Source organism: Haemaphysalis longicornis, unplaced genomic scaffold (assembly GCF_048455015.1).
Source record: "Haemaphysalis longicornis isolate Haplotype H1 unplaced genomic scaffold, Haemaphysalis longicornis Haplotype H1 scaffold_6, whole genome shotgun sequence".
NCBI classification, from domain to species: domain Eukaryota; kingdom Metazoa; phylum Arthropoda; class Arachnida; order Ixodida; family Ixodidae; genus Haemaphysalis; species Haemaphysalis longicornis.
Genome location: NW_027526407.1, coordinates 90,400,199 through 90,413,578, shown reverse-complemented (window position 1 = coordinate 90,413,578; position 13,380 = coordinate 90,400,199). Strand labels below are relative to the sequence as shown.

At 44.2% G+C, this 13,380-nt stretch overlaps 1 protein-coding gene across 8 annotated transcripts in view; it reads left to right on the top strand.

The window, feature by feature from the left end:
- Positions 1–868: 868 nt before the first annotated feature.
- LOC144143619 (uncharacterized) overlaps positions 869–13,380 on the top strand; it is a 40,545-nt gene continuing 28,033 nt past the window's right edge. For 4 of the 8 annotated variants that reach the window (XR_013317133.1, XM_077675457.1, XM_077675460.1 and 1 more), the window contains exons 1-4: positions 869–1,002; positions 4,883–5,120; positions 11,842–11,946; positions 12,300–12,422. Coding sequence is in view for 7 of the 8 variants with exons in the window: in XM_077675457.1 (XP_077531583.1) it covers positions 4,887–5,120; positions 11,842–11,946; positions 12,300–12,422 (462 nt within the window). In the remaining variant the exon portion in view is untranslated. The remainder of the gene's footprint in view (positions 1,003–4,882; positions 5,121–11,841; positions 11,947–12,299; positions 12,423–13,380) is intronic. The other 4 variants (XM_077675458.1, XM_077675459.1, XM_077675462.1 and 1 more) reach the window with 3 other exon arrangements.

Here is a 13,380-nt window from a genome sequence, read left to right as displayed (position 1 = left end):
TGGGATTTTCGGAAATGTTTTTCGCAACGAAGGTTTTTGTCACCGCCGCGCTTTTTAAATATCTGCAAGAGACACAAATGTTTCTTTTGCCGAAAGGTCAGCCATGAGAACTGTCACTGTAGAAAAGTCATTAACCGCGAATTTTATTGTGTAGTCTGCGATGGCCGAGAGCACACTCTGCAACGTTTGGCATGGCATGCCCCTATAATACAACTTTCAGGGCTATTGGAAACCAAACATCCCAAAAAACGATGACATTTTCGAGGAAGTTTGATTCACTGACGCAAAGAATCCGCTACTCTGGCCAAGTGGTAATCAACTCCTGGAGGCGTTCATTCCGCTCATTCTTTTCCAACCTAATTGCAATAAGGGAAGATTAAGATGAACAATTATTTCATTGCAGAATGCGGAACTTGCGAAAATTGTTAAGAGAGCTTCAGAGAAAACGCGAAACCTTTTTTTTTTTTTTTTCCCCGCTGCAAGGAGAGCCATGAATACCCCAGTTGCTTGATATTCCAGTGCCTCTTTCGGTCCGTGTTATTAATGTATCCCGGGGTACCTTTTGTATAGTCCGAAGGCCGCCGTTCCATATCATGTGAAGCCAGATAAACTATGCGCCTTTGAGTTGTCCCTGAGTTGGTTACGAACAACGACTCCGCAGTAGCCTAAAGCAACTGTGAAGATGAGGAAAGCAAGCTGGGTACAGAACGCTTTTTTTGTATCAAGAACGCGTTTGCATAGCGCATGGGGTGGTTAAAGGAAACAGTCGAGGACACCGAAGCCTTAGTTCCGCTTCGGGAGGCGTCCGGTTCGCTGAGCTGGCAGCGGAACTGATAGGCACGCTCTTTACCCAGCACGTGTTTTTTTTAGTTTGTGCTAAACGCCAGCTGTAGAGCAATGTGACGCTTATCACTTGTTGCCTAGGCAACATATTATCAGATAGTATCCGCTCTTTACTGAAACGGCCTGAGGCTGTGAATCAGCGGCGCGCGCAGCACGGAGGTAAGGGCGTTTTCAGCTCCAATTGCGATTGTAGATGGTGGCACTAGCTTCTGCTCACTTGGCAAAATGCGGATAATTATTGTGTCTAGGCGCAAAGCAAAAACAAGAAGTATGGGAGGGAAAAATCCTTGTACCTCACTCCCGTTCTCGACTTTGTTGTTTACTGTTTGCACAGTAAATTGAAGAACGCAGAACCGCAACTCAAAGTTGAAGGAAATATATTTGTCCCAACTGTGAGGATAAGTCCTGTTGGCACTGCCATTTATAGGATGCGATGTCAAGCAGATTTTGTGAATTCTTCGCGGATGAGGCCTATCTTTATACCTATTTTCGTACAGAGTGCGTCAAACTACTCATGTACATAAAAAAGCACGTCATTTCTAAAAAAACGTGAAAACCCTCTTTAGCTGCGTTTGGCCAAGTTGGTTAAGCCCCAGTAAGCTCTTCCTAACGAAACGTTGCTTTCTGTACGCCACGAATTTTGATTTGCTGGTGTTCTAGTGAAACAGTGTATTACGGTTGCTGATAATACAGTTGAAGTTATTTTTGGCCTAAAAGATTTTACTATGCAAAGTACGATAGTTTTGAGGTTGTTTCGGCAAAGCGTGTACGTATTCCGGAAAGCATTATGCAGTTTTATGTGAAAGTGCTGTCTAGATGTACTTGTCTCAAAGATAAATAACAAAACCCATATTGTTATTATACAGGAAAGATTGTACGCTTCCTGTAGTGCTAATGGACGAAATTAATTGGGAAGCAGTGGTTGGGTGACCCATATCACTGTTCACTGCCTCTCTGCGAAGTATTTTATTATTACCGGGTTTCTACATTGGCTGAGTCTACCTCGATGATTGTCAGGTATTGGTAGGGCCTGTCTGTGCTAAAAATGCAATGTGACCTACTTTGGTGACAATGCCTTACCAGAAAAGCATCTCATTCATTTTCACTTAAGTCTCCGCCGGCCTTTCACAGAAAACTCTAAAAATACGTTGATAATAATTTAAATTTTGGGAAAATGACCTTGTCAGATGTTTTAGAAGACATTTTACAAAAGTGGCAGTACAATTGTAATAAACGGTTATTTTTTATCTTGTCTGCATAAAAGGGCCTAGTGCAGCCTAAAGACAACTCCACAGGCTCACTTTCATGGAGTCCAACCTGGAAGATACAACGTAATATTAAGCACGTTTGGAGGAATGCTTTGAGCTTGTACCATTGGTGAAATTGTTTATTTGCCAAAAACAACGCGTGCAAAGGTTTATAAGTCGATCCACTTCATTATAAGTAATCACCTAACCAGAATCCGTTCGAAATATTTGAATTATCAACCGCTACATACCGCTGTGTACCAGGCTAGGCGTTTTCGATTAAGGTAGCCCGGGCTTCTGGCGCTGACATGCCAAGAGTGTGAGCGGGCTGCTAGTTCTGACGGCAAGTTTTAGACACAGCCAGCGTCTTTACTGTCACTCGCATACGCAATAAGCTGCATCGAGACTTGATACGGCTTTCCCGTAACGGGAGACTTGGTGATGAAGACTTTATAGCCGCTGGGAGCATTTCCGGAGGTGATCTAGCGTCCAATGCGGTTGTTGACACGTAAGAAGCCTCAGCAGCTTGTCATCAGCTATCATCGCAACATCGCACAAATCCACCGAGGAATAGACGTTGTCCGGCAAGATATAGAGACCCGAACTAGCTTGCGGGACTAGCTTGAGGGAGTGCTTCAAACCGTTGTGTACCGGGCTAGGCGTTCTCGTAATCCGGGGACCACGCGTTTTCTTCCCTGGCGCGAACGCAGGCTGCTTGGTCCGACGCCCTGTTTTAGCCGCAGCCAGCGACTGGAGTCTCTATCGTGGTTGCTTTAGAGGCACGTTGAGCTGATGTTTGCCTAGCAAGAAGCAGCGTCGTTTTCTATATCCTGGCGTTTCGGGGGTTCATTTCTTGTAGGAAAGCCGCCACGCATACCGCGGCCTCGGTTCGTAGGATTCATATTACTTAAGTGTTGGTGCCCTGTCTTAGACACCAGCAGCCGGGATTATCAAGAGTCACACACGGACACCCACACACAGAATTCATCTAAGGTAAAATCATAACATCAAGCCTGAGAAGAACAAACACTTTAAGTGGTGCAGACGAAAATACCTTAGCTGTTGATAATGTAGCCGACCAGTAAGATTGCAGATAAAACAAATGACAGAGAGGAACCGATGCATTCATCACGGCCGTCTTTCTTTACAGCGAATCTTAGTGTCAATCCAATGAATCGTTGGCAAGACATGCCTGAGGCAGTGGGTGATAACGGGTTGAGGAATTGCCCCTACTTTACCGATGGCCTACCGTGCGCTACACACAACTTTAGTAGGAAACGTTCTGCGCTCACAGCGGCGTCTGTCCGGTGCAACGTGCCTATGGGCAGGGCTAGCGAAACTTACTGAGGGTGATGTTATGAGGAAGATACCAGAAAGGAATAACTGAGACGGGTTAATTGTGGCTCATCGAGTGAACGCCAAAAGCGACGCGTTTTATTTAGGTAAACGTTCTTCGGTATCAATTCACGGCCTACCTAGCCTTGATCCTAAACTCAATCACAGTCTCATGCGCGGTGCCGATCGCTTTGTTGCTTTGGCAGTTTCTAGCGGGCAATATGTACGAGTCACTCCTGTGACACATAGGTAGCCCTTTAATGGTCGCAGTGACAACGATCCGTCAAATCACATTGTCGGGTCATAAACTCAATAGTAGGAAGATGTAATTTATAAAGCCTAGGTAGATTGGCCATTCTTGGTAAGAAGCATGGCTCCTCAAGGCAGCAATTAGCATACTAAGCTGCCCACCAGCTTCAAGTGTGGCAGCGAGGACGTTCTTTCTGTGACTGTACGTTTTTTAGTACTTTGATGCTACTGGATTTGTTGTAGAAAGATAGTGGGGTCGGGAAAAAAACATCGTGCTTCGGTCGCCCACCCCCGCCCCGCAACATGTTATATACGTTTTGCAGTTCTTCTGAAACGTCGTCGGCGCAGCTATCGCGAAAATACCGAATGTTAGAAAAGCGTGTAAGCACCTGAACGATCGCGCTTTGAAACGTTTAAAACTGGCGCCTAACAACCCGGGATAGAGGAGGCGCACGCTACATTTGACTCCACGTCTCTACTTCGAAATTTTAACACCTTGGTAGAAACGTGAGAGTACACGGAGTCTTTTTTTTGTCTCTATCCTGCTATGATAGGATTTTATTGCACGACATACAAGTTCGGAAATGCCTAATGGCTCAGCAGACACCCACGTAACATGGTTCCTTCAATAAGACGAATCTTTTTGCCCCATTTATGTACAAATATTGTAAAAAGCACTTACCCATGTGCAAAATATTTTAAGCTGTGTTTATTTATTTATTTATTTATTTCTATTTATTTATTTATTTATTAAAAAATACCTCACAGGCCCGAGGGCATTGGGGGAGGTGGGTAACATTAAAAACAAAAAGAGCAAGCAGCCCACGCAAGGCATAACAAATATTCAAAAGACTGAGAACTTCGATACACACAAATTAACTAAAACAGAAAGAAACCAAGTAGGCACACTGTGCGAAAATAACGCAAAGATACTTCGTGGATCTATACAGACAAATCAAATCACAGAAGACATACAAAGCTTGCAGTAAAATTTAGGAAGAGAAAACGTGTAACTGAATTACATAGTTTGGGTATACAATGAACATGTGAAGCGCCTAAAGAAAACTGAATATAACAAAAAATAGGGCACACATTGAAAATGTCGCAAACAGTTCAAAAAGTATTTCTGGTGAAACCGAGTATCCGAATGTCCGCATTTACTGTACGAGTTGTCTCACCTTTCAATATGGTGCATAAAAACTGCGCAGGGAAATGCCGGTCAAAGTTCTCCTCAAAGGGTTCGAACCAGACATCCCCGAAGATCAGCTGGTGACCTTCAGGAACGACTTGCCAGAGTCTTTACTTTGCATTCAGTGCACAAACGTATCCTCGAAGCTTTATAAGGACAAACAAGGGCATGGTTACTGCAGCGGTTGCAAACTCATGTGCACAACTGATAACCGCTTCGAATGCTCTACGTGCGACGAACAATTCAGCGTTGAAGAGGTAAGAGATGCCTTTGCGACATCCTGATTCGTCTACTGCGGAAAAAAAATCCATGAAGTCATTTTTAAAGAATGATAATGAAGGTTCTATAGCGACTGCGCGGATAGAGGAGTATTTAAAATCGCAAAAATTTCAGCACTGAGGTCATACAACATTGAAACCACAATTACTGCTAAGATTGCGATCTTATTACGTATATTCCCGAAAAAATAGAATTTATTCTTGGCACATTGCTCTAATTTGAGTGTCCAACAATTGTACTGCTGAAAAGATACCAAATACAAAACACTTTTGAAGCGTAGACGACGCAATGAAACCTAGGTATTTTTTGTTTACAATTTTCACCTTGGTGACGTTCACGCATAGAAATTTTACCTGGTTAGAAATGCTTGCCATTGTTTCATTAGATCAAAAAAGTCCGTGTAAAAGTCACAGTCTATAATAAACAGATTTAAATATTAGCGCTAAGATGTTGGAGAATACCTAGTATTAACAAATACTGCGATAATTTCGAACATGCATTGGGTTGAAGAAATACGAATCCTACTTTACGAGCGGATGTTTAATAAAGCAGGTTCGCCCACACCCTCCACCGAATGAATGCCTCACCGGCAGCCAATCGAGCAGGTCACGGGCCTCTTACGCAACATGCGAATAGTTCATAACGGCCACCCGTTCTGCAAGAAGCAGTGTCTAATTTCATTAGCGAATGTTTTTTCGAGGGTTTCACAAGACACGTGGGCAGAGAGCAAGGCCTGCAGCACCTCTGGCTTTTTAACATGGTCTGCTTTGTGATGTATATTTTTATTAGCCACCTACCAAACACTCTTATCCAAAAAGAACTAACGTGGTATCGGCGTTATCCCTTTTGGGGACTAACTGCGTTGCCACTATTTTAGTCTTTTTTGGGACTAACGGGAAGGGTACCAAATGTCAGTCCCTTTACACTACGTCCCTTGATGGTTCAACTCCCGGTCCGCCATAAAGACTAACTGTTGATCCCTTGCAGGCCAACTGTTAGTCTCCTCTGTTAGAACACTGGAGACCAACCTTTGGTCCATTCAGTATCAATCGTTACTCTTTCCGATTACTCCCCCTAAACCAATTGATGCTTTCAAGACTAAACGTTCATCCCTGCAAATGCTCCCCTCTGGATTGACCGTGCAAATACCCCATGAGTGACTGTCGTTCCATTAGACCGACAATTCAGAAAGCAGGAGTGAACACAAAAAAATAGAAACAGTATTTCTTGGCCGCTTGAAATATTCACGACAAAAGTGTCACTTTCAAGCTTTTATTGCAACACTTTGTGAGCAACATACACAACACAAGTAAACCGTACTCTACTCTTAATGTAAGAGCCTCTATTTCGAAGGCCTGTTTGCACACGTCGTCAGAGCGATGCGCCCTGTATTGGGCTATTCTGGGTATACATGGCTGCTGTCCTTGGCGCAAGCATGATCCACGTGCACGAAGTACTCCTCCGTTGAGAGGAGACAACCATCCTCCGTGCCGCTGTCGGCAATGCGCGCATGTCGTCACGCTCCTGCTGGAAATAAATAGGGCAACCTAAAAGTGTTATTCGTGGTAGGATAACACCCTTGGTAGGACGCAAAACTGAGAAAAACTCCGTTTCCAGCAGCCCTAACAAGAATCCGTAAAAAATACCCAGAAAGCAAAAAGATAGATGCAAAGCTAACGCTTTATGAACTGCAGCCAAACGTGGTCTGTGACGTTCCCTGAGTACAAGACTACGGATTAATTGAGGTCATGGCCACGGTAGTTAACATGCGAAACTCAGGCATTGTTGTTTTTCTGACTCCAGCAGAAAAGACGCCACTCAAACCACCAATAAACCTGCGGACTCATGCTCACCAGCCCAACCCACTAAAGCACTGAATCAGGGCAACAGAAAACATAAATATTTCTTACTATTCGCATGCAGGTTCGCTATCATGCTTAGAGGTTTACGTAGCACGAAACAAGGGCCTCTTCCCTGCGTTTCGCGAGACATGTGAGGACAAAGACGCTTCCTGTCAGCACCAGCTCTAAATCAAAAAGGTTTGACTGCAATAAAAAAACAAGAAGAAATATTGAATTACTGGAAGAAAACCTGCTTTCCTGCGGTTATGATGCGGGTTTGTAGAACAAGGTCATTATTGATTTCTGGCTATGGTGTCGGTGTCGAAGAATGTGTTTTTATTAGAAATGTAATAAGAGCCAAATTTCCTCAATGTTTATCAAATAACCTTGGGCGAAACAAACAAAAGGGAGTCCCCTCAGCTTGCTGCATGGGGAGTGGCTGTGTCAGCACGTTTTTATTTCCTCTCTGCGGACAGTTGACAGTGAGTTCGTACGTGGACACAAAAAAGGCTTTCAATGGAAAGGCAACAAAATGTTCGAGGCTGACCACGCTGCGAGTGCTTGGCTACCACTGAGGGAGAAACGAAAACGAAAATAAGTGAAGGTAGCTTTCGGCCACTGTAGATGATTCACGCGAGCGTGCGCCTGCTACTGTGAAATCCATGTGAAAGGCACGCGTGACGGGTGGGTGCGACAAGGACTGCATGAAGAGAATGTTTTGTGCACGTGTTTTCCGAGAAGCAAAAAAATTTGGGGTGGAGCCATACTGCCAGGTTAGGTTCGCCGTGGCAGCCACTAGTAGTACCGGTACTGGAAAACAGGCCATTAGATAACACTGTATCATGAAAAAAAAAGAAAACTCGGCGTGAGGAACAGAAAGGTACTACGGTTCTGTTAGAGGGCTTTTAATACGGCGGTCAGACCGCGCCTTCGAGGAAAACTTCATTTTGAAATTTTGCTGATATCCGGCAGATTACAAGTTTGGGTTGCGCAAAATATAGAGAAAAATGCCTTATTCAGCCAATTTGCATCAGATTTTTACCGTGATTGTCTAGTTTTATTCTGGACGTAGTTGCGGTTACGAGGGTGCAAATATTTTTGCCCTACTATGCCTGAGAGTGTAAGCGTCCATTGCAGATGCGGCGTTTTGCCAGACGTTTTGTAATTTTTCCGCTTAAAATACCACGTTCTCATTTAAAATGCAATATTTCTGCTAGTAGTTCTGGTGTCCTAACTGCATTATGTTGTTATTTTAGTGTTCATATGTTTGCCTAAAAAGTTAGTCTTTCAAGAGTCTCGACCACGTCTTAACCACGCTTTGACATTTCGGCTATAAATTTATTAAAACTGCAATATCAAAAGAAACAAAGGTTAGCGGTTTAGGTTCCTTTTGGTACGCTGCTCCTTCTGGGGCGGTTATTTATGCGGTTGGGCTAGTCGTTTGAAGAAAAATTGCGTTTTTGCTATTGTAGAGTTAAGCAAAAACTTAGGTAAATATTGACCGAAACAAATAAAATTTAGGTCTTCCTCGGCAGTAACGCACAGTAAATCGACCGACGTTGGTTTTAAAAATAACTGACACTATGAGGTTAAGGTGCAGGCTCACAAACTTCAAAATTCCCCCGCATTTCCCCGAGGGGGAGAATGTGAAAGTGCGAATGCACGGTTGTCGGCCCGCTTGCGGCGCTTGCGCTCGGCCCCCGCAGCCCACCGCCTCGCCGCCTTCTCTTCCATCTCTTCCATCGGGTTTGTAGTATCACGTGTACACCACGCAGTTATCAAGCCGCTATAACGCCGCTGAGTCGCCAACGCACGCCGCTGACGACGTAGTTTGAATGCGTTAAAGATATAAGGCGCGTCACTAACACTGATATCAGCGTGGCGTCCGTGGCTTAGTCGGTAGACCGTCGCGCTGCGGCCGCAAAGTCCTCGGATCGAAACCTGGCGCCGGATGCTGTTTCTTTTTTAAATATAGAGGAGCACTGCGGACGCCGCCGCCGCCGCCGCCGGCGGTGAATGGTTTGGGGTCGCTTATAAAGTGCATTCGCACTTAAAAAAAGGGCGAATAGGGAAAAGCCGCCGCCGCCGCAGCGCACATTTCGCACGTCCGTCCCCGCTGTCCGCCAACAAGTAGAAACAAGTCGGAGGGCCCCCGCCAGGGGGAGCAACAGCAACGTTGCGGAGCCAAAAGGTGCTGTTATTTCTTTCCGTTGGTCCCATTCGCCTCGAGGATGCAACGCTTGGTCCCATCATTTTGCACACGGCCGTAATCTTGGTGCGTTTGGTCTTTAGGGGATTAAGTGTTCTTCGCGAGGCATGATTCCGCAGAAGTGCGTCTTATATTCTCCCATTTTCGCTAAGAGTGAAGGGTATCGCCATAAATATTAGGTACCATTGACGGTTCCGGACGGAAGGCGTCAATATTTGTCGTTTTGGGTAGATTAAAACTGTTTACCACAAAATCCGGTAAAAGTCTTTTTAACAAGAAATTCTTTATGGATTTCACAATTAAGACTATATCTGTTTGGTGCTGGAGCAGGATGTTGGTTTTTGTGGTGGACCCTAAAGTTATTTGTTCATGTGCATACGCACGATAATGCCGGGCTGGACAGCGTCGCAAAATTTACTATCGCTTTACTCACTTCACGCTCTTACATTGCTTAAACACTCGCCGTCGTGGCTGAGTTCCAACGGAGTTTTACTCCTCAGCCCAAGATCGCCGGTTCAAAGCCGGGAGTGGTGGCTGCTTTTCGGATAGATGCGAGAAGCGAAACCAAACTTGTGTATAGATTTAAGGGTATGTTAAGGACTCACAGGTGATCAAAATTAATCAGGATGCCTTTACTACGGTGCTCCCACAGCCCAGTTGCAGCTTCTACGCGTTGAAGTCGACAATTTATCCAAATTGCTCAAAATGAGTTCGCGTAAGGGCGTATTAAGGTTTTTACCTTTACCCGACTGGGCCCAACTCCATCTACACCTTTCGATTACCCGCCGCAGACATTACTTCACAAACTTCTGCTCTGGTGGCGCCATAAATCTTAATTTATGCGTAGTAAAATTGCTATGGCGGCTTCGAAAGTGATCTGAGTTATGCCAAAGAAGCGTCCTGCCGTAATAATCTTGTAGACTACATATTTTGGTGTAATTCGATTCCATCTTTCGTGCCGATGGTCTTCCTATTAGAAAACCGCATCCCCGCCAACATGAATGCGGTAATTGAAAACAGGTCGGAACAATACAAACCCAGTGACGTAAAGCATAATCTAGCTTCACGATTGGGCCCTAGTGCTTTGTAGGAGAATCAAAAAGGGGTGCAATTTGTATTGTGGCCAATCCAGCCATGGGTAATTCAAACAATGCGTTTTAGGGGCGAAGCTCCTTACGTCATGGGTCTGTCCATCCCTTGTGTCTCGTGGTACGTGACCGCCGCATGCTTTCGGAGACGGCGCGGGGTCTTTCACCAGGTCTGTGCCTGGGAGCATTGACTCCGAAAATAAAAGTTCATTTGTACAATGTACGCACACAGTCTTACGTCTTTCTTAATGATATAATGGGCGAACTTTCACGGGAGAGTTACGGTTACCGATGATCTCCCCCTCTCGAGCTTCGCCCCACTTATCATCATTCATTCCGTGGATATGGCGTGATTTTTTTTAATGGCGACACGTCTCCTAAAGAAGTCACTCACAATCAGTCGACAATCTTAGGCACTGCTTGTTGAACAACTTGTGAGAAATAAAAATTGCAGCCTCTCCACTCCGTGGATGATGGTGAGGATGCGGAGAGCGGGGACACGAGGTTACATCCAAGTTGCGCCCCGAGTGACATTCGGTTTGCGCCCCGACCCTCATTCGATTTGAGCCGTGAGCTGCAGCTTGAATATTCCCTAAATGAAACTGCACCTAATGGCTCAAATCAAATTTCGCTTGATTTTCGCTTTACGGTGTTGTGCGCACGGTGGGATGCGGACGGACATTGGGTGGTGCAAAGGTACTCCGCACCGTTACAGGCTAGGGAGTAAGCCGTTTGACTCTCAGGCACTAACTCGCAGTCGTAGCCCTTTATTATTAAAAACAAGAAGTCGTAGCCTATTGGGAAAGACGACTGACCCCAACTCTGTTTGGTGTACCCGACACAGGCTCGAATCCTGCCGGTGCTTGCGTGAATTTTTGCGATTGTAAATTCCATGCGCACGGAAGCGGACGGACATTGTGCGGCCCTAAGGTACTCCGCACCTAATGTTACCAATTCTTGCACTGTCAGACGTTACGCCAGAGTGTTTCGAGGTCGAAGATTGGCTGCAGTTATACATAAGCCAGTGAACGAGTTGGCTAAGCATAAAGAAATGTATCAACCCAACTCTAATGTACGAAATAATTGCGACTTCTTATAAAAGTAAATACACATATAACAGATTTAAACAATACAAGTAGTACTGCAGTAATTACTTCTGTTGGGCATGAGTGTGCATACTTCATGCCGGAGATGTTCAATATACTTGACCTTTTTAATATTTCTCCAAGTAATTGTTTTAAAACCTGAAGGAACTCTTACAGAATTTCCATCTGCATGTACCATACATTTTGACTTCAAATTAAGTTTCAATTTTGTATCCTGGCTTTATGGTTCTTAAGAACATTTTGCTATTTCACATCCCAATTTTTCCCACTTTAAAAAGGTGGTTGCGTACGTGTAAATATATCTATCCTAATATAAATTCTCTCACCAAGTGGCAGAAAATCCGCCAATAAAAAATGAAGTATGGTTTGTTTTTTCAGTGTTTTGCATTTGCCACACACGCAGTTTTTGAAAAATGAAGTTTTATGGGCATTGTGTTTTGCGTTGTTCCCGCCAGCTTGTTTTAGATGAGACCATACGAAGCGAAATAATGACAGAAAAGGTTTTCTGCCCCCGGACTGCCCAACCTGCCGCGATAGAAATACCCTTCTCGGCACTCAAGGTACAGAACTTTCAGATTCCTTCAAAATATTTGCATCAATACGTATGGCCTGGCTGTTTTGATATTCCTATAGAGAAAGGTGTTTTGATTGGGGTAGAAAATAATGACCAATCCCTCCGCTAAAGCTTTGTTGTCTACAGGAAAGCGGGAACGGTTTTGTCAATTGAAAACGGTTCCGCCGTGCAAACGTTTTTCCACTCATGTGGTACATCTTAAGCACACCCGATGGGTTAACAATCAGAATTTTTATGCAATGATTTTATAAATAAAATAAAATATGTGGGAAATAACAATGAACTCAACTTTACCATAGAAAAGGTTTCTAGCTACTAGTTCACTCTCCTCCTTTCCAGGCTCACCTGAGAGGCTGCTGTTGTGACTCTGCCGACCCAGGTTTACACCTTGGCGAACAATTCCAATTCACCAAGCCCAAAGCAGTCAAGTCAGACGAACCTGCTCGTTCTTCCGCTCTTCCGGTAACCGTAATGCCAGCTGATTCTCACCGAATAGGTTGGAAGTGGGAGCGCAGCTTTTAGCACCATCCTGCTTTGCTCTTGAATTATTAAACAATGCGGCTAGGTTTGGTGGAGTACTATGCCCGTGGTGTTACAAACAAATATGTGATGCTGAATTATCATTTTGAATATAGGTCGGACGAAATATTACGCCATTCCTCCAATTTTCTGCGAGTCAGTAGGCGGGCTTTTTGAGGGCCAATTGTTTATTAGAAATGAGTGGGTAGCAGAAGAATTGTTACATAATTTTCGATAGCCATTGGTAAATATCTCTAAATATGAGAATGAGGAGCGGTGTGCCATGTACAACTTTCAAGTTGCAACTGTTAAATTTGGCGCTGCGACTTTGTGGTTGCACTACGCTTTCGTGGCCACAGAAGGGAACTGCTCACCTTGCAATATATTATAATCTGGTTTGCGATATTAGAACATGTGAAGGACCTCCCAGCGGCCCACATTACCCGCTGTTCATAACTAAATGCACCCTCAAATCCGTCGTCTAGCCAATGCGCGTATAGCGTAAAGTGAAAATTTCAAGAAGGTGCGTGGTTGGGCTAGTTGGTAGATCATACTTAGGAGGTGTATAGCAACAAGACGAAGGATTGAAAGGAGACCCCATGGGCAAGGCGCTTACTTGCAACTACTGATTAATTTAAGGAAGCACTCATTTCTAACAACGAAATATTTAAAAACAGGCAACATACGTGACATACACCAAAGACAGGAAAAAATAAATTTTATATCCTTCTACACATTCTTGTCGCCACCTTCGCGAGCCAAGGGATTCCAAAGAAGCAATATCTTTTGACCATAAAGCAATTAATTCTTTATTCAAGCTTTGGATACTTTAGACGTAGGCATTATAAACACATTATTGTCATTAAGCTCAAAAGAAATTTCCTATTTAAGATCCCATGGC